The 25,732-nt window shown below is 36.2% G+C and overlaps 1 protein-coding gene across 2 annotated transcripts in view; it reads right to left on the reverse strand.

Annotated features, from left to right (window-relative positions):
• Positions 1 to 25,732, reverse strand: part of CDK14 (cyclin dependent kinase 14) — a 546,733-nt gene that overhangs the window by 267,883 nt on the left and 253,118 nt on the right. For both annotated transcript variants that reach the window (XM_028525494.2, XM_028525496.2), the window contains one exon: positions 12,556 to 12,618. In XM_028525494.2, the coding sequence (XP_028381295.1) occupies positions 12,556 to 12,618 (63 nt within the window). The remainder of the gene's footprint in view (positions 1 to 12,555; positions 12,619 to 25,732) is intronic.

Consider the following 25,732-nt stretch of genomic DNA (forward strand, 5'->3'; position numbering starts at 1 on the left):
TGTGACAGCCACACAGCGTGTACCGAAGACACAGAAGGAACAGGATCTAGCAACAACAACAACAAAAATATAGAACTGATCCTGCCCTTATACGAAGAGTAGCCCCATGGAAGGGATGAATGACAGGAAGCTAGTCACTCTAAAAGCAGAATTCGTTACACATAAAATTTTAATAGAAAACCAAGTGGATCATTCACTAGATGCACAAGTTGAAATGATATGTCATACGACAAACCCCCTTGTTTTACTGAGGGAAAATATTGAGGAAGCCAAGCAAGTAGATCACTAGATAAATTAAGAAGAAAAACTTAGGTAAATGAAGATAACAGCCCTGGCTAGTTGGTTAGAACCTCAACAATACACCAAAGTTGTGGGTTCAATCCCCTGTCAGCGCAGATACAAGAAACGATCCATGAATGCATAAATAAGTGGAGCAACAAATCAACGTTTCTCTCCCTCTCTCTCAAATCAATAAATAAAATTTTTAAAAATATAATCTATGAAACTGTAAAGCTACCAATTCACCATCATAAAAGTACTGGTGACCAGAGGACCATAGCAGGCTTACTGGAAACATTAGAAAATACATCCGAACGTGAGGAACAGAGCATGCGTTGTTCACTAAGGGTGGGGAGGCTGTAAGGCAGCCGAGGTCATCTTGACTTAGACAGAATGTCCTACAGAAAGTCCTGAGAACTCAAGTCTTGGGGATTTCTTCCTTTAGACAATTAGGCAAGTACCTAACTTTCCCATGTAAATTTCTGAGAAAGCCACTTCACCTCCTTAAATCACCGCACAAGGTACACCTGATCTTTGTGAAAACCAGAGGACACATGAGAACAACAGGAACCACCAAAGAGGGGTCGCATGCAAAGAAAGAATAAAAAATCCATCTTTGGTATTTGCGAATAAAACAGTAACAATCGAAGGAATCTCAGTTCCTCAAAGAAAAGAAGGAGGACTGACAGTAACCAAAGGCCAGCTCCAGGTCGAAGGCTGTTGCAAGTACTTTTACATACATCTTCAGTCCTTTCCATCTATGATGCTGTGGTTTTCCATTTCATCAAAACAAATGAGGAAACTAAAGCTCTAAAGGCACAAGAAACTTTCTCAAATTCACCCAACCATCACACAGTGCTTGTGAACTTTCTACTACCCCCCATCTTAATGAAGTCGATGCTTAATAAATCCATGGACGAATAGTTATGTGCCCAATATAAGCAAAATACTTTTATCAAGTGAACCCAAGTTTGTAAAAGTCCCAATTAGCATGTCGTTTAAAGAACATGTGATTCTTGTATCATGATTCTTGAACTTAATTTTTGCTGTTTAAAATCCTCTTAGAAATAAATAACAGTGGAAGACAGCTACTGTATTGAAGCTGATAATTCAACATATTTGAAACTTTTTGTCTTTTTATTATAGTAGCCACAAGATCTTCCTAAGAATGCTTTGTCACCTCAGGATATTATATACTCAACTTTCTAAAAGGAGACTCCTCCAAATTCTTCACTATGATCACTTAAAATCTGTATGCTAGTTTGAGTATGTTCTCCTTCTACAATAAAAACCCCAAAAGGGAAATGCCTGAAATAGCAGTGGTACGATGAACAGGGACATGTGCCAGCAGCAGATCCATCTCTAGCCCGGCTGTCCTGCCACCTCCACGGGAAGTGCCACGGCGTACACTGCTTGAGAAGAGCCTTTAATACTTCATCTATTCCCTTCTGAAATGCTTTGGACTTCAAGTAGGTAAAAAATACCAAGATAAGGCCTTTGCTCAAAACTTTTAGAGTAAGTTGGTAAAGATATGTTGTGTACAAATATGTTGTATTTAGTACTGAGAAAATTTACTGGCACTTGCAACAAGCAACAAGTTTTATATTTCCCTCTCCTTCAAGGTCTAAAGGTGTGTGATCCCACGGTCTTTGTCTCAGTGTTTAGTCACTGAGTTCCAGGAACAGTCTAAAATGCATGCATTATTTAACATATGTGGTTCCACTTAATATGATACTAAGCACAGGGGTCATCTTCCTTTAAGGAATGTCCAGGTTCTCTTAGGGCTTATAGAGCCATTAGCAATGAAAGTCATGCCTCATGGCACACAACCAATTATTATAAAACCGTTAGTTAAGCTACTTTTCTGCCACCTGGGGACCAAGCTTATTAGCACCTCTGTTTTTAGGTTTCTCATCTTGAAACTGGCTGACAGAGTCTTAGATACCTTTGATAGTTAATCACGCTGTAACATTGTATCATCCCATTATTGCCCGAGTAACAGAAATGGAAGGCATCTACCAATCAACAACTATAACAACTGCCATTTATTAAGTGCTCACTATGACAGACACTGCACTGCTTTATATTCATGTAGATAATTTAATCCTCCTGACACCTCTGACAGGCAGATATTATTATTCCTAAGATTCAGAGAAATTAAATGAATTGGCCAAAGGGACACATCACAAGTTAAGAGCTATTACTGGTAATTTGAACCCATTTTTTGTCTGGTTCTGACACCCACAATTAAGAGAATGGCTTCTGTACTATTTGATTTTTTAAAGTATGTGTACTATTTAATTAAAGTAGTTCAAATTATGTGAACCCAAGGCTAGAAAATACGACGCTAGCAAATAAAGCAAAGTTATAAATTGATAATAAATACTTCAAATAATATGCTCCACGTTTAACACTGTATTATTTAAAAACCCATAAACCACACAAACATTAAATTATCCATCCATGCATCAAATTTCCTAAAAATAATTAGAAACTTAGAGACACTAAAATATCTAATAAGAGTCAAAATATTTTATAATATGCATCAGATAATGGTTCCATTATATAAGGTCTTCTTCAATTTTTAAAAGACACAGAATAATTCATCACAACTCACACCATTCAGTTGAATTTCAAATTTGCAAATGCTTAATGCAAATATCATATCATAATTTGTAGTACAATGTACACAATTCACACTTGGTTTCTATTTTTCAAAGCATCATTACAATTCCACATGTTGAATTTTTTAAAAAGAACACTTAGGTTGTACAAAGATATAAAGGAGCCCTGGCTGGTGTGGCTCAGTGGATTGAGCGTCAGCCTGTGAACCAAAGATATAAAGGAGACAGAAATAAAATCCTACATATTCGACATTATGGTATAATCCATGTGTCACTTTGGATATATGTGACAATATTAAGTCTGCTACTGGGATGACGTAAGACAGAAATGGCATCAGGCTGGTTTCCCTTCCTGGTGTCTCATGTTTGTCTTAGGAAACATGCAAACCAAGGGGTCACATGCAGAATCCACCTTAAAGGAAGGAAGCCAGGTGAGTGGTTTGAAGCTTGAAATCCAGGAGGGTGTACTATTTCCACTGGGTGCTCCCCAAACAGGGTGTGCCCATCTTAGAAGTAAGGTATCACATGGCACGCTTCCAGTGATGGTCTCTTATAAATCTTTGGGGTGATTTCTTTTCAGTCTGGCTTTTAAAGCGGCTCCAGGATCAGCCGATGATGCCAAAAATACAAAAGACGTGTTCTGAACATTGGCTGCAGGCACCGCATCTTAACCAGAAATCCACTGCTTAGACCCCCGCTCTGACTGTCCAACACAATATGAATTGATACATGAAATTATACTTTATTGTTAATCCTATACTTTTTAGATACAAAAGATTATTTTGTTATAACAAAATAGTATATAAAGGCTCAAAGGAAACCTAGACAGGTGCTGAGACTTGGTGTCAAATTTTTAAAACAATCTTTAATGGCATCATAAAATAGTCATATTTCTCAAAATACAGAATGAGGAAAGGCACCATAATATTCACAGTAATGAGCACTAGAAAATCATTACCGGCTAACTGAAAGCTCTAATTCAGAACATGGAGAAAATCAGGTGTTATCTGATTTTCTATTTGAACATCAGAAAGTCTCATTTAGGAATCAATTCTCAGTGCCATCTGTATGAGACAATCTTAATTTGGCATAACATCATTTTGTCTGTTACACACCTGCTTGTTCTCTGGACGATGAAAGAAAAACAGCAATTTTTCAACTATAATGACTCTCATCTTTATAATTAATATAGATACTGAAATAAAAAAATAAAACACAGCTTTACGCCAACAGGAATTCAGACACTTCACAGAATAAGGTAGAGAACTCAGAATTATTTTGGTTATTTTGAATTATTCCAAAACAGTTCTGTAAAAAAAAAAGAAGAAGAAAGAAAGAAAGGAAACAAAGAAAGATCCAACATCATAATGGTAATAAGATTTAAGCATCTATATTTCTGGATATCAACTGGAGATAGCATCAATTAATCTCTTCTTTTTGAATGAACCTTGGCTTTCATTCTCTCATGCTTATCAATTTTTAAAGACCACATGAAAAACTGAACAAAGGACAAAACTTAGATTAAGGTCATTTTTTAATACAGTGATCAATCTGGACATCACTGAGAATTATGAAATGAAGAACTAATACAAGTTCTGCATTTGACTCAACTATGAGGCCAAAACCCTATAAAATTCACAGCAAATGGTTTGTGAAAAGGGGAAAAAAACTGAACTACTCTACCAAAACTTTTTAACCAGTTTCTTATATACCAATTATCATGTTCTAACAATCAATTGCTATACCTTTAATCATCATAAATATTTATAACAAGGCCAATGCCCTCAGGCTTTTGATTCAGGTTTTAAATTGCCCTCTAAGTAATTAACTGCCAAAATTACCCATTTGTCTAAAATTGATGTTATACCAAGAAAGGAACCATTAGTTAATAGTGAATATTTATTTCAGAATGCCACATTGAGAAGATACATTTTGTAGGCAATTAAAGTAGCAAAGTGATTCTAGAAATTTAGTTAAGTTGTCGATTTTTCTTATGAGTTTATTCCAGTACATACAAGAAATACACATCAAGAAAGATAAAACTTTAACAGATGTTTTGCTGGGAATTGGTACAAAATTTCCATGGACCATTCCATGCTTTATTATGAAACCACAAATTACATGCTGTTCCAATTGTTCTTTCCCCTCCATTCTTCAGTGATACGTGACCTTTGGAATGCTTGGACTTCTACCAGAGTCACACTAAAGAACTATCTTCTCAATTCTTAGGTGCAGGACACTCCATATTTTTACAATAACCAAAGATATATGAAATATAAACAAAGATATGTACATTTTTAGAATCCAAGAAAAATATTCAAATGCTTCTATATATTGCCATACCGCATAGTGATGAAAGTCAAAATTGCCACATTCAGAAGCAAATGTATTTGGTCATTGTGTTTTCCTTCTGTTCGCCATAATAAATATTCAGTATTTATTATGATTCAGTCATTTAATGATCTACGAACAACTTAGCCAAATACAAAGTGTTGGAGTTATTAAAAGAACACTGTCTTTCAAAGATAATGGCTTGTCTCACTTGGTTTTCACATCTCCTTAAATTTATAGAGAACCGTTACAAGGTCTTATTTTAGCTCAACTGTTGTTGTTTCTTTTTAATTAACATCTGGCCCACCATTATGAACAGCTATTAACTTAGTAAATATTATTCTTACATTCTTCATTTTGCATTCATAGATTTAAGTGACAATAAATATCACCCCATGAAAAAAATATGCCAACACATCAAACAGAAATACCCATGAGACATCTGTCACTATGTCATAGTCAGACTTCTTTGAGAATAATTTCACCTGCAGTGCAGATCCTAAATGTAACCCCGAAGGAGGGAACTGTCTCTAAGCAGATGCACGGTGAAGAAAGTCAGTGCATAATTAGGTGAGTGGCCTCCCATGGAAACCAACATGTAACAAGGGCGGTCTGCTTCCATGCACTGCAGTTCAAATGCCAAAGCACAGGCATTAGCAAGCTGCTTTCTATTTTTTAACTTTCCATACGCTCAGAGAAGGTGAACCTATTGTCTCCAAGAAGAAAATGATGTTAAACCTATATGACTGCATATAAAGTCACAAATAATAAGCTAATGACAGTAATTGAATGTATTAATCATGGCATGTAGAGAAAAGAATGATGGACAGTCAAAGAGCCCTTTTTAATTTCAATGATCCTGATCTTTATTTTATATGAAACGTGGCTGCTGAAGTGGACAGCTATTCTAGGATGCTAACCCTGAATGGGCTTGGCTTCAGCAGGATCACTTAAAGACGCATTTTTATTTTTAAATTATATCAACATTTAATGTTGAAATGATAACGACCATGGAAATGCTATTTTCAGCCGAGGCATTGTTTAGTATGAATACTTTCCTTTTCCCCTGTACAATAATTTGTTTTGTTCTGGCGTTAGCAATGATCTAGTTCTTTTGCTTATGGGTTTGTTTTTCTTTGTTTAGTTTTCTTGTAGTTACCACCAATCCAACACCAAACTCTTCTCTACTCCTGTAAATCTGCTTAAACACATTACGTGATCTACCAAACAACTTCATCTTCTCGGAAATCTCTCCTGGAGAGTTCTGACTTGCTCCACCTGGACTGGTGGGTCACCCTCCCAGGCAGGCAGACATAACTGGCATCCTGGGATTGTTTCCATCATTGTCCTCAGGATTCCCTTCACCTCTCTCCTGTGGTGGCTGCTGTTACCTGGTTTCCTTGTCTTCTCTGCCTTGGCTTATGCTGAATTCTAGTGAGGTAGTACATGCTGAAGTAGCATCCTGAGAAAAAATTCAAGGTGGGCAAGATTTCCAATTCCTTGAACATCTGAAAACATTTATTTTACCCTCACTCTTCATTGACGGCCTGTATAGAATATTAGGTTGGAAATAATTCACATCAGAACTTTCAAGCCATTGCCCACTGCCGTCTCCCTTCCAGGGCTGCTGTGGAGAAGCTGATTGCCACTGCAATTCTTGAACCTTGCAGTAAACCTGCTTCCTTTATGTCGGACTTTTCTTTGAAAACAGTGTTCTGAAATTCAGCAGCAATGAACACTACTGTCAGTCTCTTCTCATTCAATGTTCTGGGCATTTAGTGGGCCCTCTTAGTCTTGAAATTCTCATCCTTCACATCTTAAAAAAAGTATATTTTAATGATTTTAACTTAAATGATTCCCTCTTGTCTATTTTCTCCAATTGTTCAGATGTTAGCTACCCTGGCCTAGACTTTTGGATTTACTGATACTTTCTCACTTTCCAGATTTGTATTTTAGGCTCTGTTTTCTGGCAAACTTCTTCAACTTTATCTTTCATTCTTTTTTTATTTCTGTTGTTTTAATTTCTGTCATCCCATTGGGTTGGCCAAAAAATCTGTTTAGTTTATTCTGTAAAATAAAACATACATTTTTCATTTTCAACAATAACTTTACTAATTTGGATACTTTGAGTATGTCATCTATCTCCCACTATTGGCTATTAGAGGCCAGGGGTGCTGCTGAACACTTCCAATGCATACAACGGCCCCACAGCAAAGAATTATTGGCAAAAATGTCAATAGTACCAAGAAGCTTTGCAAACCACTTCTGACATGTTCCTTCACTCACTGCACCTTGCCATACACTGCACAAATCTTTTTCTGTGTTTCAGTTGTGTTTTTATCTTTCTTGGAATAATATAGCATAATACACAGAAAATGTTGCCTATTTTCTTCCATCATCAACATTAAAATGGCTGCACAAAAATTCACCAATTTGGTAATTTTTTTAAATGCACCCTGATATGACAGCTGTCATAATACAATCTAACAAAATTGTTCTGAATGAAGTTAAAAACAAGTGAGCACTACTAGAGCCATCCTACAGAAGAAATGAAATGAACTTTTTGGTCAACCCAATATTTTTCATTTCCAAAGCTACTTTTGTTCACTAAGTTCTTTTTTAAAATAACATATTCTTATTTTATAGATGTACTATTTTCTTCTACCTCTTTGAGAATACTAATTGTAATTTCTTTCAAAGTTTTCTCTCCTATCTTTTTCTACCTAATCAATGCAAGAAACATTTCATTGCCCAAATTACTCATTTGTCAACTGCGATCTTCACTGTAGTCTCCTAGATTCTTCAGGTCTGTTCCCTGGGACGGACCTGACTCTCCACCAAAGATACTTATAATTTTCTGCCTTGTGGCGTGGGTCTGACACCTGTTTTTGAAGCACCACAAGCTGTTCCTATCTCTCGTGGTCTCCCCTAGCCCCTCCCACCTGCCCAGCTCTGCCATACTCTGGGATGCCCCAATACGACCACCTGGATGCAGAGTGAGGAGCAATGGAGACAGGAAGGCTGTCTGGCCGTGAGAGTGCGACAGGCCAGGACTGCCAGCAAGCATTCATGGCCTCTAGGCTGGCAGTAGAGCCATGTAGGGGCACAGGAAAGCGAGGGGAGGCTGTGCGTCCTGAGAGGAACCCTGGGCTCTCAGGCTCGGGTCTGAGAAAATGCATACTTTTTTCTACTTCAGTGATTTTTTTAAAAATTTGATTGTGATTTTGGGAAATGAGGATATATTTTATACACACACATAAAAATACATATATATTATATATTATAGATACAATATATATATTATATATTATAGATACATAGAACAAAAAGGAGTTATATGAAAGAAACCAACAAATTATAAGTGCCAAATCAATTCTATTATTTATAAAACAAGGTATTTCAGAGGTTTTGTATTTTAAAATTTGTAAAACATAACTGACCATCAGAAACACCCTCATTGTTAATGCCACACATATTATTAAGCACTTGCAATGTATTAAGAGAAAACCCCAACAAATTATGTGTATATATATATATGTGTGTGTGTATGTATGTGTGTGTGTGTGTGTGTATACATTTAAAGCTTCACAGGCAACTCTGCTGTCTAGATGGCTACTGAGGCTTCTTGTCCTTGTGTGCCCTTAAATCTTCCAAGAACTAAGACTGTCCAGTGCATTTTGGCAAATCCTCAAGGAGCCAGGACTTCAATAGCTACAAGGAAAGGAATCCCATATATCCACATATTCGCTGCCTTTCAGTTATTGCAAACAGCATAAGAAGTAAATCACATCACGTTCTTTCAGAAGCAAAAAATGTGTAGGACATCAATCGTGAGCACATTAAACCACTTCTGTGTGGGAACAAGGAGTACTCCCTGCTCTGCATGACTAATATCTAGACCTGCTTTTGGTGTTGCATTTAAATTTTGTAATACTATTTTTACGCTCACTGCACATCTCATTCACCATTAAGTTTCTCACCACACCCCAAAGGATACCGAATCTTGCAGGAGTAAATCCTATTTACTGCCATAGTACAACCTGTACTTGGAATAAGTAGTAAACATGAAGCATTTAAAGTCTAACAAACAATCACGGGGTGAAAGAAAAGTTTACAAAACTTGAATAAGAGCCACTGAAATACAATTTCAAGGAGGGAACTTAAAAATGCTACAAAAATCGCCAGTGACAGTGACTGAAGGAGAGTGAACACAGAGATACTTTGTGGAATGATCTTTCTTCCTTTGTTTCACCAACAAAATGTTTCATTAATACCTGCCCAAAACTAATGACATGCATTTAGTGGGTGAGAAAACCAAGCAAGAACAGTAACAATCCAGTGATGCCATCATTCTTTGAAAAGATTCATTCAGATCTTTAATCTCACTCCTGTCACTGAATTTGTAAGTCAGTAAATCAAAACTAATTTAGAGTAGCTGTTGATTTCTGCTGAGGCTGCTAGTCCCCTGGGCTCCCAGAGCAAAAGATCTCACTGGGTGGCCTCTCTACATATTCCCAGGTTTGAAGTGGGAAACACACAACTCCACTCCAGGAAGGCAAAAAAAAAAAACCCCAGTTATAAAATGGGCAAAAGATTTGAACAGACACTTCTCCAAGGAGGACATATAGAGGGCCCAGAGACACATGAAAAGATGCTCAGCATCACTAGCCATCAGAGAGATGCAAATTAAAACCACAATGAGATACCACTTCACACCAGTCAGAATGGCCAACATAAACAAATCAACAAACAAGTGTTGGAGAAGATGCGGAGAAAAGGGAACCCTAGTGCACTGTTGGTGGGAATGCAGACTGGTGCAGCCACTGTGGGAAACAATAAGGAATTTCCTCAGAAAACTAAAAATGGATCTGCCTTTTGACCAAGGAATTCTACTGCTGGGATTATATCCTAAGAATCCTTCGACACCAGTCCAAAAGAACCTATGCACACCAATGTTCATAGCAGTGTTATTTACAATAGTCAAGTGCTGGAAGCAACCTAAGTGCCCATCAGCAAATGAGTGAATCAAAAAACTATGGTACATTTACACAATGGAATTCTACACAGCAGAGAGAAAGAAGGAGCTTATACCATTTGCGACAGCATGGATGGAACTGGAGAGAATTATGCTAAGTGAAATAAGCCAGGTGGTGAGGCACAAATACTATATGATCTCACCTTTAACTGGAACATAATCAACAAAAGAAAAAAGCAAACAAAATATAACCAGAGTCACTGAAATTAACAATAGCCAGAGAGGAAGGGAGAGGGGGCAGTGGGAAGAAGAGTTTTCAGGAACTACTGTAAAGGACACATGGACAAAACCAAGGGGAGGGTGGAAGCAAGGAAGGGAGGTGGGTTTGGAGGGGGTCAAGGGCAGGGGTGGGGAGAAAAATACAGATAACTGTAACTAAACAACAATAAAATAATTTAAATTAAGAAATAATAAATAAGTAAAGTGGGAAACAGGGATAAGGATGTACCATGTGGTTGAGTTTGAACCCAATCAGCCCTAGGGAGAAGACATTCAGTGTATAAATGAGACAATGTGAGATGTTTAATTGTAAAAAAGTAAAATAAAATTATGCTCATATTATGACAGTAATGTTTATTAAACATGGGCAAGATTAATAAAAAGAGTCTCTTCATCTGATGATTTTTCCCCAATCTAACTACTAAAAAAACTATGTCAACAGATACAGATTTTGAAAAAAAAATGAATAGTGAAAAATTTTAAAGAAAGCTATCAATAACACTAAATTTAAAAAAGGAGGTATATGAAAGGAGCCAACAAACTATAAGTGCCAAATCAATTCTATTATTTATTTAAAAAACAAGGTATTTCATAGGTCCTGTGTTTCAGAATTGTACAATGTGACTGACCACCATAAACACCTTCATTATCAATGCCACACATATTATTAAGCACTTGTAACTTATTAAGAAAAAGAAAAACCCAATAAAAATGGACAATATATAAGAACGGGCAACTTATAAAAGCAGAATTACGAATAGCCAAGAAACTTAATAAAAATTGCTCATGGTCACTAGCAGAAAACACCAACATAGTAGTCATTCCATTTGTACTTATCAGAGTGGCAAAAATTGAAATAATTGGTTACAGTCACTGCCAATGAGAGCAGAGAAAAAAATTCTTCTTTAATTTACAACCTTGTGGAAAATATTCCAGTCAAATGCATTCAAACTGAAATCATGCTCTTTATGTAGTCAAGAGAACCCATTAACTAGGTATCCAAGAGAATGAAGAATTTAAAAGTGTTATTATACTAATATTTACTCTAAAATTATTCATATCATTAACATTTTAGAAACAACCCAAAGATCTGTTTGTAAGAAACAACTGAAAATTATCCATACTATGGACTAATCAGCAGCTATTAAAAAGACTGAATGACACAGTCATGTGATGATTTTAAAGGAATACTAATGATACATTTTACATTAAAAATAACACACATAATATATAAATTGTTTTATGAAACAAAAAATAAATACAAAAACTCATATCAGTGTATACACTTCTACAAGCAAAAGGAAAAGTACAATACAAGAGAAAAAAACATGCCATGTTGTAAAGAACGGTGCAGATAAAGAACGAGAGGAAACGGAGACAATGTTACTACTCAGCTGATTCTCAGGGTCATGAAATGTAGGCAACTGAATTACAAAGTGAGAGCACATCATTAAACATTCAGATGTAACTCTTCTAACTCCCTAACTTATGCCAAAGAAGACTCTTCTATTTTAAGCCTGAAGTTTTGGGATAACTTCCCAAGTTAATTGAGATCAAATCATTAAAACTCAGTTCTCTGGACACAGTAATCCTATTTGTAGTAAAAGAAATAAAAGAGAGTGGTAGGAAAGAGAACCATTTTTATCTGTTTGTACATACAAGTGAAAAGTTTGCTCTGTGAACTCACCACAATAGTATGTGGGGTCATAATAATTCTTTCTATTGAATCAACTGGTACGACAGTATGGGGTTCCCAGGTAGAGCTACCTGAGATTCTCCTCTACTATAAACAGTGCTACAGTAGGATTCCAGTGGACCTCACCCATTATTGGTGAATGTCTATCCCTGAAGAAAAAATACAATATGACCTAAACAATAACACTCCAGTGAAAATACTTAATTGTTAGAGCTTGGTTTCCAACTACAAATAACAGCTATGGTTCACTTTGACATTCTCTTTACATAAAAATTTTTTTAAAAGGAAAAGTATGGCAGAGAGATTAGACTTAGGCTAAAAACATGCACCTGAAGAATGCTAATACTTGGCTTAAAAAGCTCTTTTCCTACCTTCACGTTGTCGGGATGGAGCCCCCCGGGGTGCTTGTCCATGTACTGACACAAGTCAGTGTGCTAGAAGACAAAAGGGAGACACGTGAACATCCCTCTGGCTCTAACATAATGAGTCAATATTTTTCTACTTCAAAGGCACCATTACCTGTGAAACAAAGCGAATATAAGACAAGTGGGTAGATTTTTTACTTTATGCAATCACGTGCCCCTCCAACCCCCATGTTTAATCAAACTGAATCATTACCTTTACCTCAAGGCTCTGTCTTATGTTAAACATATCTGTGTATTAGAAGGAATCCATGTCTATAAGTTAAGTGCCTAATTTCCACCCCATTGAATATAAATCCTTTAATTAACTCCCCCGCCAAAAACTAAAAAGAAATTCCTTAGCTATAAAAACTAAACACAACACACAATTAACCAATCCATTAACAATTTCAATTATCTTCTATTTTTCAAGTGCAAATGCAGGTTATGATTCTTGTGTGAAGTGAAAAATACTAGGTCATTATAGTAAAATTACTTACTGGATTTATTTAAATTTCTCTTAGATGTATTCATTAAAAATAATTTTCATGTTTCCAAAACTGCTGAACATGTTTCAAAAAATATACTTTATAAAAGAAAAATACTCTCAAAATTATAAATTAAGACAAAAATGCAGCTAGATATAACAAAAAAAATCCCTAAGAAACATGTTATTATTCTTTTAAATATCCCAAACTTGATTTGCCCAGAATTATGTATTTGCTTCTTAAAACTTTTTGTTTCTGAACTATGAGGAATTTTGAAGAAAAAAAAGTAAAGTTCCTATTTCAATTTTTCTTGTCTTATTGGAAGATACCATAAAATTTATAACACTTAAGCCCTGGCTGGCATAGCTCAGTGGATTGAGCACGGACTGGGAACCAAAGTGTCCCAGGTTCGATTCCCAGCCAGGGTACATGCCTGGGTTGCAGGCCATAAAACCCCCAGCAACCGCACATTGATGTTTCTCTCTCTGTCTATCTCCCTCCCTTCCCCTCTAAAAATAAACAAATAAAATCTTTTAAAAAATTAACTATTATAAAAAAAATTTATAACACTTAATTATTCTGTAAAAGCCAATAAGCATGAGTATATGAGTCCCAATATCAGTAGTTAATTATTGAGAAATCATGAGTTTTATGACCTATTTTAGAACCTTGCTGTGGCTGTGGTAATTGATGAGGATATAGAGCAGAATTTAGCATTCATTTACTACCCATCATGCATTTCTTCAACTCTTATTATGTTTCAGGCACTACTCTAATCATTAAGGACACATCAATTGGCCCACTGAAGTGCACAGGGAAAGAAAATAGGCTGCAGAAATGCTCTTAGATATGTTCTGAGACAATTTTGCCTTTATTTTGAACTATACTCAAGGTGTTTAACTTCTAAATCAAAGGCAAACTCCCTGATGATAGAAACTATGTTTAATTTGAAAATTACTGTCTCCACTCCAATGAAAATGTCAGACACAGGGAACTGAGTATATACAAGTAGAAACAGTTTTACATTAGTGAAGCTCATTAAAAGTGACTGTAAAATGTAATTATAATGAGTTCCATGGAATTTTTCCTGAGCAACTAAAGTTTGTATATGACATATTTAATAAACTAATAAATGGAATCTCTACTCCAAATGGCCACTTTATAACTCCATATTATTAATTTCTCTGTCCTTCCAAGGATAATATCCCCCTTGAAAAGATTTCTGAAGAATAAATAAATAGTACATAAGAAGTACTTTCAACCTATAACATGATACACAAAAATAAGATATTATTTAAGATAGTGGCCATCACACAAGATCCACGATAGAAACAACTACCTAATTAGTTTACTGCTACTCACACAACAAATAAAGTGGTAAATAGAAAGTACATCCAATCATATCAATTATTATATATCCATGACATGCTAAAATTCTTATTAAAAATGTAAAAACTCAATTTACAAAACAAAGAAAATCATATTCCACTGTTCCAAGATACAAACTAAGAATAAAAAAATAACAGAAAATAAAGAAATAATATATTTTCTATTATGCATTTATATTTCATGTTAGTTATACTGGTAAATATCAATAAAAATGAATCAGCATATCAACATAAATATCAAATAGAATTTAAGAAAAATTTAGTAAACACTGGTACATTTAACAGCATGACATATCTATATAAAACAATATAAAGATCTAATACAACATAAAAATATAAAACAATATAAAAATAAAAGAAGAAACAAAACTTCACAAAATCATGAGTGGTTTAGCTCAGTTCTATCAAAAATAAATAAATAGAATTAAAAAAAGAAAGGTTATAAAGGACATGAATACCACAGTTAAATAGCATGTTTACTTTTGTGCCCAATAAACTTGTGCTATGGGTTTTTAAAATATAAATGGAATATTCACAAAAACTGACCATGTATTAAACATAGAGGAAATCTCAAAAGTTATTAGAACACAGAAGTCACATTATATCTTCTCCCACAAATAAAATAAGCATCAATGTACACTACTTCATAAACTCTAAGACATACATTTTTTCCATTTCTGACATTGCAATAATAGCATTAATTCCTATAACCCAGTCAGTAGTTGGAATATAGATGTCACTGCCTAAACAGTATTTTAAACATCTTTGAAGCAATACATTTGATATCTAGAGAAAACATATGTCTTTAAAAAAAATGAAGGGGACTAAATTTGATTCCATGAGAGACAAGAATGGAAGAATTATACCTAAAAAGGTACCAAGTTGAGGGAGTTTTCATGAAAAATGTTCCAAAATTTCAAATAATGGGAATAAATTACTCCAGAACAAAAGAAAAAGATGCTTCCCACCCTTTCTTTAAGGTTACCATGTCAAAGCAGGCAAACCCAAAGGACAGCTGGAGAGAACTCAGCCAACCTCTTCGTGATAACAGATGTATACATTCCAATCAGAGTAGGTACTGGAGTTCAATAATGTGCATATTGAAAGACTAATACATTAACAAGGTGACACCTAAGAATGCAAAAATAGTTCCACATAAGAACACCTGTTAATGTGATCCACTAGGACTTTTGTGGTATTATATATGACATATATGTATTAAATGCTAATTTTTCATAAATAAATAAGACAAATGTTTACATTCTGTGGATTTTACATTCTTCTATGAGATATCTCTAGAAGGTATCCAGCCATGTAATATGAAAAAGAGACATTTACTGAAGAAAATACAAGAAACATTGTACACAGGACAATGGCACCTCCATCCCCTTCAAAGTAGGCACCTTGGGACCTCACACAGTTCTCCCAAATGCCATCAGCTGCCCCATCATATTTTCCTGAATCTCATCAGAGTCTGACATACCTTTCTTTTTAAAGGTCATCTTAGTTTTGGGAAAAGCCAGAAGTCACAGGGTGCCAAATGTGGGCTGTAGTGGGGCTGAACCACCAACTACTACAGTGAAGTTGCCATTGTTCATGCGTGCACATTCCAGTGCACTCTCCTTGGCTGCCAGGTTACATGATGTGGCACAGACTGTTCTCACTATTAACAGTGGCTGGACTTTTTCTGGACCAACCTCGTAAATTATTATAGTTTTTTACCCAGAGCAAAGTATTCAAGATTTTTTTTTAATAAAAAAAGCAAAACTATAAAGAAGGAAACATATCAGGAATGGGGAGCAGATTCCTGATCCTCAGGGTACATGCGATGTCCTTCTGAGTCTATGCCCAATGGCATGAGCATCATGAATCATGGAAAGGAAGCTTCTACAGAAATGAGATCTTGGGACATTTAACAACAATTTTAAATTTTTTAAAGAAATCTTTAACATTTTTAAATTCATATTTACTTAGATATATGGTACAGAAATGTGTATGCGTGCATGCACATCACATGCACACACATAGCTGGATTTACTGTGTAACCTTGGGCACATTCTGTCATCTCTGTATATCAGTGTCTTCATCTAGTGAAGATAGCTACTACTACACCTACTCATAGACATATTGTGAAAACCAGTGACTAAGAATGGTTCCAGAACACTGCCCAGCACATGGGAGACAGTATAGATGATGATGCTAGTGATGATTTTCTGTGGTGTGTTGAGAAGAGAGAGAAATATTTGGAAGGACAGCAGTTAAAAACTGAATGATAATGATCATTATCATTAGACTGGAAGCTCTACCAGAAGCTCTACCAGTCATACCAGAAGACTGGAGCTCTTAAGGGTAGCATCACGTTCTATCATATGCCTTCCCATTGGCATGCCCAGACATTCTCATTCACACTCCACTGCTCTGGGTACATTACCACTGAGGCTACACCTAGCAGGCATACTATTAACCTTCGATTGCTCGGTGGGATTAAGAGTTAGAACCTGAAGAATCTCAGATGGAGGAAGAGAGATGAGATAGTACAAGGTCCCACTTTGTACCCTAGCAAACTTCTGTTCCACCTGCATTAAAAATTATTTATTTTCTCTCTGTTTTTTAACATATAGCACTACATCTGGGACTGCATTGGAGGTGGCAAAATTACAAATTTCTTTACAGCTCCTTTGTTTTTCGCTTCTCTCCTTAGCACAAACCATTGGATTATGTGCTCCTTATGATTTGTTCTGACCCATAAACATGAACTAAACAATAATACTAGAAGGCACCTTGTCATCCCATTTTCTAAAGTCACCCTGGATAGAAAACTTCTGAACAGAAGGCCCCTAAGACACACAACCAACAGATCAGTGTCCTCCCATGACACATGAATAATCTCAGATCTACATGGCTTGATCTACTCTGGCTATTTTTGCTGTAATAATAAAAGGGGCACCTTTAGACTCGATGCCTGGTGCCTGCAGATCACACACAATCACTCTTTGCCTTTCAATCTCTACCTTGGCCATTGGACATTTCTAATCGATGGTCTGAAATCTCTTCCCTTTCAAAGGTGATTGGGGAAAAGCTATAAGTCAAAGGGCACCAAATCTGGGTTCAGGGGGCTGAGTCGCCTGGATGATTCAACGTTTCACCAAAAATCTCTACATGAGATGTGATCGTTGTTATGATGAAGCTGCCAATCAGCAGCTGCCCACAGCTGTGGTCTTGTGAATCATCTGAATAGTTTCAGTGGAGGAATGTTCAAGCTTAACACAAAATTTGATGCAGATTTGTTGCTCTACTTGCTCAGTCATTTTGAATGTGACAGTCACACAGTACACATGCTCACTCAATGGCATCTACCATCCCCACTGACTACTATCATGAAGTCATCATTGTTCACACATGCTCATTCCAGTCCATTCTCCTTGGCTGCCAAGTTACATAGATGTCACACAAAATGTTCTCATTATATTAACAATGGCTGGGCTTTTCCGGACAGACTTTGTATTTCTTTCACATTTAGGTTCCTCCTTCCTCACTGTTGATTGCCCATGCATTTGGTTATTTATATAGGTTCAGGAGTGTTTCTAGGGGAGGGAATTTGAGGAACAGATCTGAAATCATAACAGCTTGTACAGAAATGTTCTCTGTAAAGTCTGCTACATTTACAAAATGGCTTTCCCCATATTGATTTGATTACTCTGTGGTTGGATCAATTTAGAAGGAAGGAAAGAAATTTCCCTTTGTAAAAAGGCAGGATATAGAAAGACCACAGAAAATCGAAGGGTTTTTACTCATAAGTACTTTCACACAGTAGAGTCTCAGTTAAGTTCAATCACGTGTAGTGCTGAGGGCTCCATGACTAATAGTACACAGCCATGAGACTTAAAAGAGAAGACATGAAAGGAAACTACAAAGATAAATTATGACTATAATGACAATTTCAAAACGAGCCAGAGTGGAGAACAGCCCTTTAAAAGAGGACTAGGAAAGAGAGGCCTGAGGAAAAGATGAGGAACAAGCTGAACTAGGACATTCATTTTGCCGTGTTTGCCTACTCTCTACCCCTCATTCTTTCTGAAATTCACGTTGGGTCAGGGGAAAGAAACCACCTCCACCCTGACCGGTGTGGCTCAATTTGTTTGGGTGACGTTCTATAAACCTAAAGGTCACTGGTTCCATTCATGGTCAGGGCACATGCCTGGGATGTGGGTTGGGTCCCTGGTCAGGGTATGTGCTAAAAGCAACTAATTAATGTTTCTCTCTCACGTCCATCTTCCTCTCCCTCTCTTCTCCTCTCTCTAAACATAAATAAATAAAATCTTAAACAAAAAAAAAGAAGCAGCAACATCCCTTCACTGAAAACTACTGGCAAAAAGGCTCTCTGAATACCACAAGCTCCAACGACCCCTTGGAGATGACAGTTACCGCTACATATGCCAGGGTGCAAACAGTTATGAGTCAATTGTTAAGTCAGCTTAACCCTTCAGTATGTGCTTATGTTTCTTATTAATCAATGTAGTATCCACAAGGTGAAGTTTTTCAATTGTTGCTTCTTTATATGATCAAATTCCCTATTCAAGAGATACCAATATCCTCAGAGAAATTATGCTTTTGCATTAGCACTGGCCTCGAGACTGGACTTGCCTCATTAAGCAGCAATCCAAATAAAGCCCTTCCCCCAAAACATGCATCGGTTCCAGTCCCCTATAACATTAATTAAGCATGGTGTCCCCAATATTTGTCAGCTAATTTGGAGGCTCTTCAGAAGCATTGCCAAAATATGACATTGAAAATAGCACAGACCTATTTTTAGTATCCAGACTAAAAATAAGAAAGTCTTTCTGGGGATAACCAACAGAAATCCTGACTGACGTTATGTTTACCATAGCCTCACATCCCTTACTGCTCTTTTATTTAGTTCTCCATTTTGAGAGCAACGGGGAGTAAGTATATTCAAGCTTGGTATAATTTTTATGATATTAAAAAAACCCTCTGCTTTACAACAACAGGACTATGGAAAGATTCCTGAAAATAAAACTAATTCTGAATTTCTTTGTTCTGAAAGGATAGGTTTATGTTATGTTTAAATAGCAAGGTTCACTTATACTTTCATTTTGAAATAAATGAAAACTTGTTTTTATAAAACAAAAAAATTAAGTGGAACCATGTGGTAAGAGCTAGTTGATAACATGTGCAAATTGAAAGCATAAAAATGTAGAGCCGCCCCCCCCACCCCAGTAACTGATTTCTGATTGTCTAAGAAGCTCCCTCGTCTTCATCCTGGTTTGGCTGCAGACACCCCTCCAGTAAGTGACCCCATTATAAGGAATCTCCAGGTAAGTGACCCCATTATAAGGAATCTTTAAATAGTACTCTGCCTGGTAAAAGATCGTATCAATAAAGTTGCAAATTCCTAAAGGACAAGACCAATTATTGTGACTCCTCAGTGGTACTGTATGTGGTCCCCAAATTAGCGGCAACCACGGTCACTGTTGCTGTGACTGCGATGACGTGTAGCAGGTGCTTACTTGAGCTACTTACTCCTCTAGTGGCTAAGGCCACCTTCACTACCGCTGTCCCAGGTCTGGGACGCACCACACACCTTCTAAAGAGAACCACACTTGAAGGGTAGGTACTTTGGTAGAAATCACTATCATTTTAGTTTTTAATCTATTTCACCTGTAGCTCATGAAAGTTGTGCAATTCACTGGGGAGTAGTTGCTACTAGAGGCAACTGAAAACTTACAGACATTCAGCCCTCCTGTCTTCTATACTGTAATCAATGCCATTTTCCTCTAGCTCTAATCTGTTTTAATCAGCCTGCATTCCTGTAAGAATTAATACGTCAAATTACTGAGCAGTTAGTTTCAAACTGCTCTTATATAAAGTCCACAGGTTTAAATTGACTTTGAAATTGCATTTTTTCTCATTAAGCTTTATACTACTCATCTATTTCATTCCCAAATTATAACTAATGAAATTTCACATTATGAGTTCCAACATGTGAGCATCATTCATTAGTAAGAAAAAGATGAAAAGAAACATTAATCAACCTTCCTTTAAATCAAAATCACAGCCACTCGAGATACTTTGTAGAGGAAGTTTGTACCCACCATATATCAAAGGGATCAATTTTTCAAACAGTGGTTAAAAAAATAAAACTTTGTAAGTATTCTATCAAATGTTATTTAGGCTTTATACTAATGCATTGAAATCCCTTATCTTTAATGGCAAAAAAAAAAGACATTCACAAACAAGCACAAAATTGCTCTCTCTGCCTTCTGAAGGAGAATGGCTGATTACAACTAGACTATTCTGCATCATGTTGCATCACAGGGCATGATACAACAATAGAGAGAATAAGGTCTTCCGATGTATTCCATCATCCCCCAAAATATGTTCTCAAAGAAATAGTCCCAAATATTCCCCTGTTCCTGAGCAGATTTATTTTTCATATTTCAGAGCCTTTTTCTGGATTGCTTTATTTTTACCTGGTTCTCAGCCACTTAGGAAATGTTTGAAATTCTACGAATAAACCACACGCATTCCCCAGGGAGGGCAAGGGTAAATAACCCACACACATGCAATCGTAGCACTATGGTTTATTCCTAATTCAATTAGTTGTTGTTTTGTTAAAGTATAATGTATTCTCCTTCTTTATGGTCATGATAAACCTACATGTGACTTAGCTATCCCATAATTCTGCCTAACTGGTTTCAGCTGTCATTTCTGAGTCCGAAATGCATGGGCAGCCCGAGGCTGGTGACTGGACGGGAAGCACTTCCAGCCACAGTCTCATCATGTAAAACCAGCAACCTAAAAGATCTTTCCCATTGCAACAAAAAGCCTTACTATTTGGCTTCTGGCAATGGTATCAGGGGTAGACAGATTGTGTAGCTGTACCCAGGCAGTAAGACTGCCGTGGGCCATTCTTCTCACATCAACCAAAAGAATGCAGACATTCATGCTCCAATAGTTCAAGTGCCTGAAGTATTTCAGTATCAGAGGGGCCAGTTCACAAACCTAACATATATCTATATCTATGTCTCTATATCTAGATCTATATAATTTATATACATATCAATAATATCTACATTTATATAATGTATAGCCATATTTCTATATCTATGTAATGTATTACTTTATACAACTTCTAGGAGATATAAATGATTTTCCTTTGTGAAATTAAATTCAAAGTATAGATTTAGGAAGTTTCAAGAAATTTACAAAACTCTGTAGAAGTAGAACGTAGTGGTTCTTCAGCTCGGTATGCTATTCCTACATTTAAAAGGATGTGTAAAATATGCTCTCTCAAAACAGTGTTGGGAAGAGCGACCCAGGATGGTTTCTACACCCTCTGGCAAACCACTCACAAGCCAAAACCATACAATAAATTTTAATACAGTCAGATAGCCACTTTAAAAAGGTGTTCATGTTATTTTGAAGCCAGGTGGATTTTTAAAAGGAAAAATAAAACGTCAGTGGGTATAAAGAATGGAATGCTCTGATCATCCAATAGCCTCAAGAATTTGAGAAAAATATATAAAAAAGATTAACAAAGTGAGCCATGTAAAATTCTTGAGCCAAAGTATGTGATGGAAGAGAAATAAAGGAACTGGAATAGTTTTCAGGAACACTTTAACTCAAAAATATCTTCTGGATTTGCTCTGTAAGAAATATAGAACATTTTGAAATTACAAGGTAAAAGCAACAAACACAGAAAAACTTAAAAGCAGAGAACTGAAGTGGAAGAGAGGAGAGAAAGAGGGGAAGGGAACATACAGAAATCAAAAGTGGCCATTCTGGAATTACTTTTCCTGATTACAAAGTAGAATGGAGGGGTCTTTTTTATAATCTTGGTTCTAAAGGGTAAGAGTAAGAATCACAGAGAGACAATCATACACTAGATGTGCGCATTAGAACTTTATGAACTATACTATAATGAGGTTCAGGTACATATTTTCCTTTTCTTTTTTTTTACTGTTGTTCAATTATAGTTGTCCCACTTTTTCCCCTCCCCCCATTGCTCTTCTCTGCACCACTCCTCTCCCCACCCCCAGCTCCACAGTCAACTCCCACCCCATCATCCATGCCCACGCGTCCTTTACACATGCTCCTTGACTTGCCCCTTCCCCTTCTTTCCCCGTTATCTCTCTCCCTCCTCCCCTGTCAGTTTGTTCTTTATTTCAATGTCTCTGGTTATATTTTGCTTGTTTGTTTTGTTGATTAGGTTCCACTTACAGATGAGATCATATGATAATTAGCTTTCACCACCTGGCTTATTTCACTTAGTATAATGCTCTCCAGTTCCATCCATGCTGTTGCAAAGGGTAGGAGTTCTTTCTTTCTTTCTGCTGTGTAGAATTCCATTGTGTAAATACACCAGTTTTTCTTGATCCATTCATTTATTGATGGGCACTGAGGCTGTTTCCAGTGCTTGGCTATTGTAAATAACACTGCTATGAACATTGGGGTGCATAGGTTCTTAGGATATAATCTCAGCAGCTGAATTGCTGGGTCAAAAGGCAGATCCATTTTTAGTTTTCTGAGGAAATTCCATACTGTTTCCCACAGTGGCTGCACCAGTCTGCAGTCCCACCAACAGTGCATTAGGGTCCCCTTCTCTGCACAATAATTTTAAAAATACTAGTTTTGGAACACAATCATAACAATAAAAGTAAACAATTATAGTTTGTTAACTTGTCATCTACCTTTTTTTCATAATACTAACTGAAAATTAAAATATATTTTCAAACTCTTGTAATGGGTGAAGTATTTAAAAATATATAAAGATGAATAAAAATGTATATAATATTTAGGAGCTTACTGATGACTCAAAGGAAAATAAGAATAACAATCAAATAAATGTGAATAATCTTCCTCCTCTTACATACAATGAAACATTTATAACTTTTTGTTCACATCACTTCACCAAGCAATAATGATTTTAGGAGGTTTTTATCCCCTGCAAGGAAATACAGGGGGAAGTACTAGAAGTAATGTTTTACAATTTTACAATCCAAAGTACTTTGAATTTCTTAAACATGGTTATGATTATCTGATTATTTATGGTGTAAGGGTTGTAGGCTATCGACTGCAAAATGGGATAAATAAAAAACTCTTTAATTGGGACAATAGTTGAAAAATAAACATATCACAAAGTCAGAGTTCATTTACTCTTTCTGGCAGTTGGGAATACATAGAGTACAGAATGACAAAGCTTTTGGAAAAAGTCCTGGCAAAATAGCAAAGTCTGCGAAATGTCTGCTTGTTATGCATGATTAAAGAGACCACTTATATTGTTATTCTTTTTTTAAAGTATATTTTATTGATTATGCTATTATAGTTGTCCCATTTTTCTCCCCTTTACCTCCCTCCATCCTACATACCCCCTCCCACGAGCATTCCCCCCCACCCTTAGTTCATGTCTATGGGTTGTACATATAAGTTCTTTGGCTTCTCCATTTCCTATACTATTCTTAACCTCCTCCTGTCTATTTTGTACCTACCATTTGTGCTTCTTATTCCCTGTACCTTTTCCCCCATTCCTCTTCCCCCTCCCTGCTGATAACCCTCCATGTGATCTCCATTTCTGTGAGTTCCTGTTCTAGTTATTTGCTTTGTTTGTTTTTGTTTTCTTTTTAAGGTTTATTGTTGATAGTTGTGAGTTTGTTGTCACTTTACTGTTCATAGTTTTGATCATCTTCTTTTTCTTAGATAAGTCCCTTTAACATTTCATATAACAAAGGCTTGGTGATGATGAACTCCTTTAACTTGACCTTATCTGGGAAGCACTTTATCTACCCTTCCATTCTAAATAATAGCTATATTGTTATTCTTGTGACATACCCAAAGCATAAGCAAATTTATATAAGTTCTCTGCTTCGAAGAAATATTTTGCCATTATTTTAATTTAGTAGATAAAGAGGCCTAAGTAATTTATATTTCTCAAACTCAATGAGTTCAAGGATCACACCAACATTATTTTAAATTCTCACTCAAGGATATGTTTATTGATTTCAGAGAGGGAGGAGGTGGGACAGAAACATCGATGTGACAGAAACACAGATCAATTGCCAGCCATAGGTGCCCCGACTGGGGATGGAACCCACAACCCTTTGGTGTATGGGATGACGCTCCAACCACCTGAGCCACCCAACCAGGGCAACATTTTTTTAAATGCATATTTTTACCTGCAGAATGTGATGCTCTGAAGCACAGGAAATTGAGGAGTAGTGAAACATGGTAAGAAGCCACAAAAACCGTAGAAGTTTTGTTTTAAGTGGCTCTTTAAGATTTTACTTATTTATTTTTATAGAGAGGGGATGGGAGGGAGAAAGTGAGGGAGTGAAGCATTAATGTACAAGTTAATCAGTTGCCTCTCATATGCTTCCAACTAGGCACCTGAACCGCAACCCAGGCATGTGCCCTGACTGGGATTTGAACCAGTGGCCTTTCAGTTCACAGGCCAGCACTCAATCCACTGAGCCACACTAGCCAGGTTTTAAGGAACTCTTAATAGCAAACAATAAAAAGACCTCACATCACACAGGGAAAAAAAGCAAGCCTCATGAATTTTTTTATTCTGAGTATTACCAAGTTAAACTGTAGTAGAAATTCCAAAGTATTTCTTTTTCAGGATCTATAACCAAATATCAAATTGCTGACTTACCTGTCATTAAAAAAAAATTTTGCCAGAAATAAAACCATCACTTTTTTTTTGCTACTAGCTTTGCTGAATTTGTAGATAAAGAAAATGCACTTAATTCCTTGTTAGGCATGAGTATAAAATTTAAAATACTGGTACCTTGGAAAAAATCTCTTACTTTTCCCCCTCAATCATTAGACACTTGCACACTTGCCAAGATAATAACTTTCCTAGGAACTTGACATATTTGGCAGATACAGTTGATGTTTTGAATAGGAATCCTGAAACTTCAAAAAGCAAAGACCTACATTATTGCTCCTCATCTGTTTTAAACTTTTATGCCAAAATCTAGATATGTATTCAGTGAATCAGAGCTAAATATATCTTTTCATGCTCTTGAATTAGTGCCATTTGCCATAAAAAGGTTACTAAAAAATTTTCAAGAGAAAGAATAAAATTTCACCAAGTCTGTTGGGGATGAAGTCAGGTAGTACTTTTCTCAAGCTGTGGTTGAAAGTACCATTTGAAAGTCAGTCTTAGCAAAATTTAGAAGTTATTGGTGCTCAAATTTAAAACAATTACAATTCTTTTTTTTTTTTTTTCAGAAAATCATACTGGAGAAT

Source organism: Phyllostomus discolor, chromosome 10 (genome assembly GCF_004126475.2).
Source record: "Phyllostomus discolor isolate MPI-MPIP mPhyDis1 chromosome 10, mPhyDis1.pri.v3, whole genome shotgun sequence".
In the NCBI taxonomy this organism is placed as follows: domain Eukaryota; kingdom Metazoa; phylum Chordata; class Mammalia; order Chiroptera; family Phyllostomidae; genus Phyllostomus; species Phyllostomus discolor.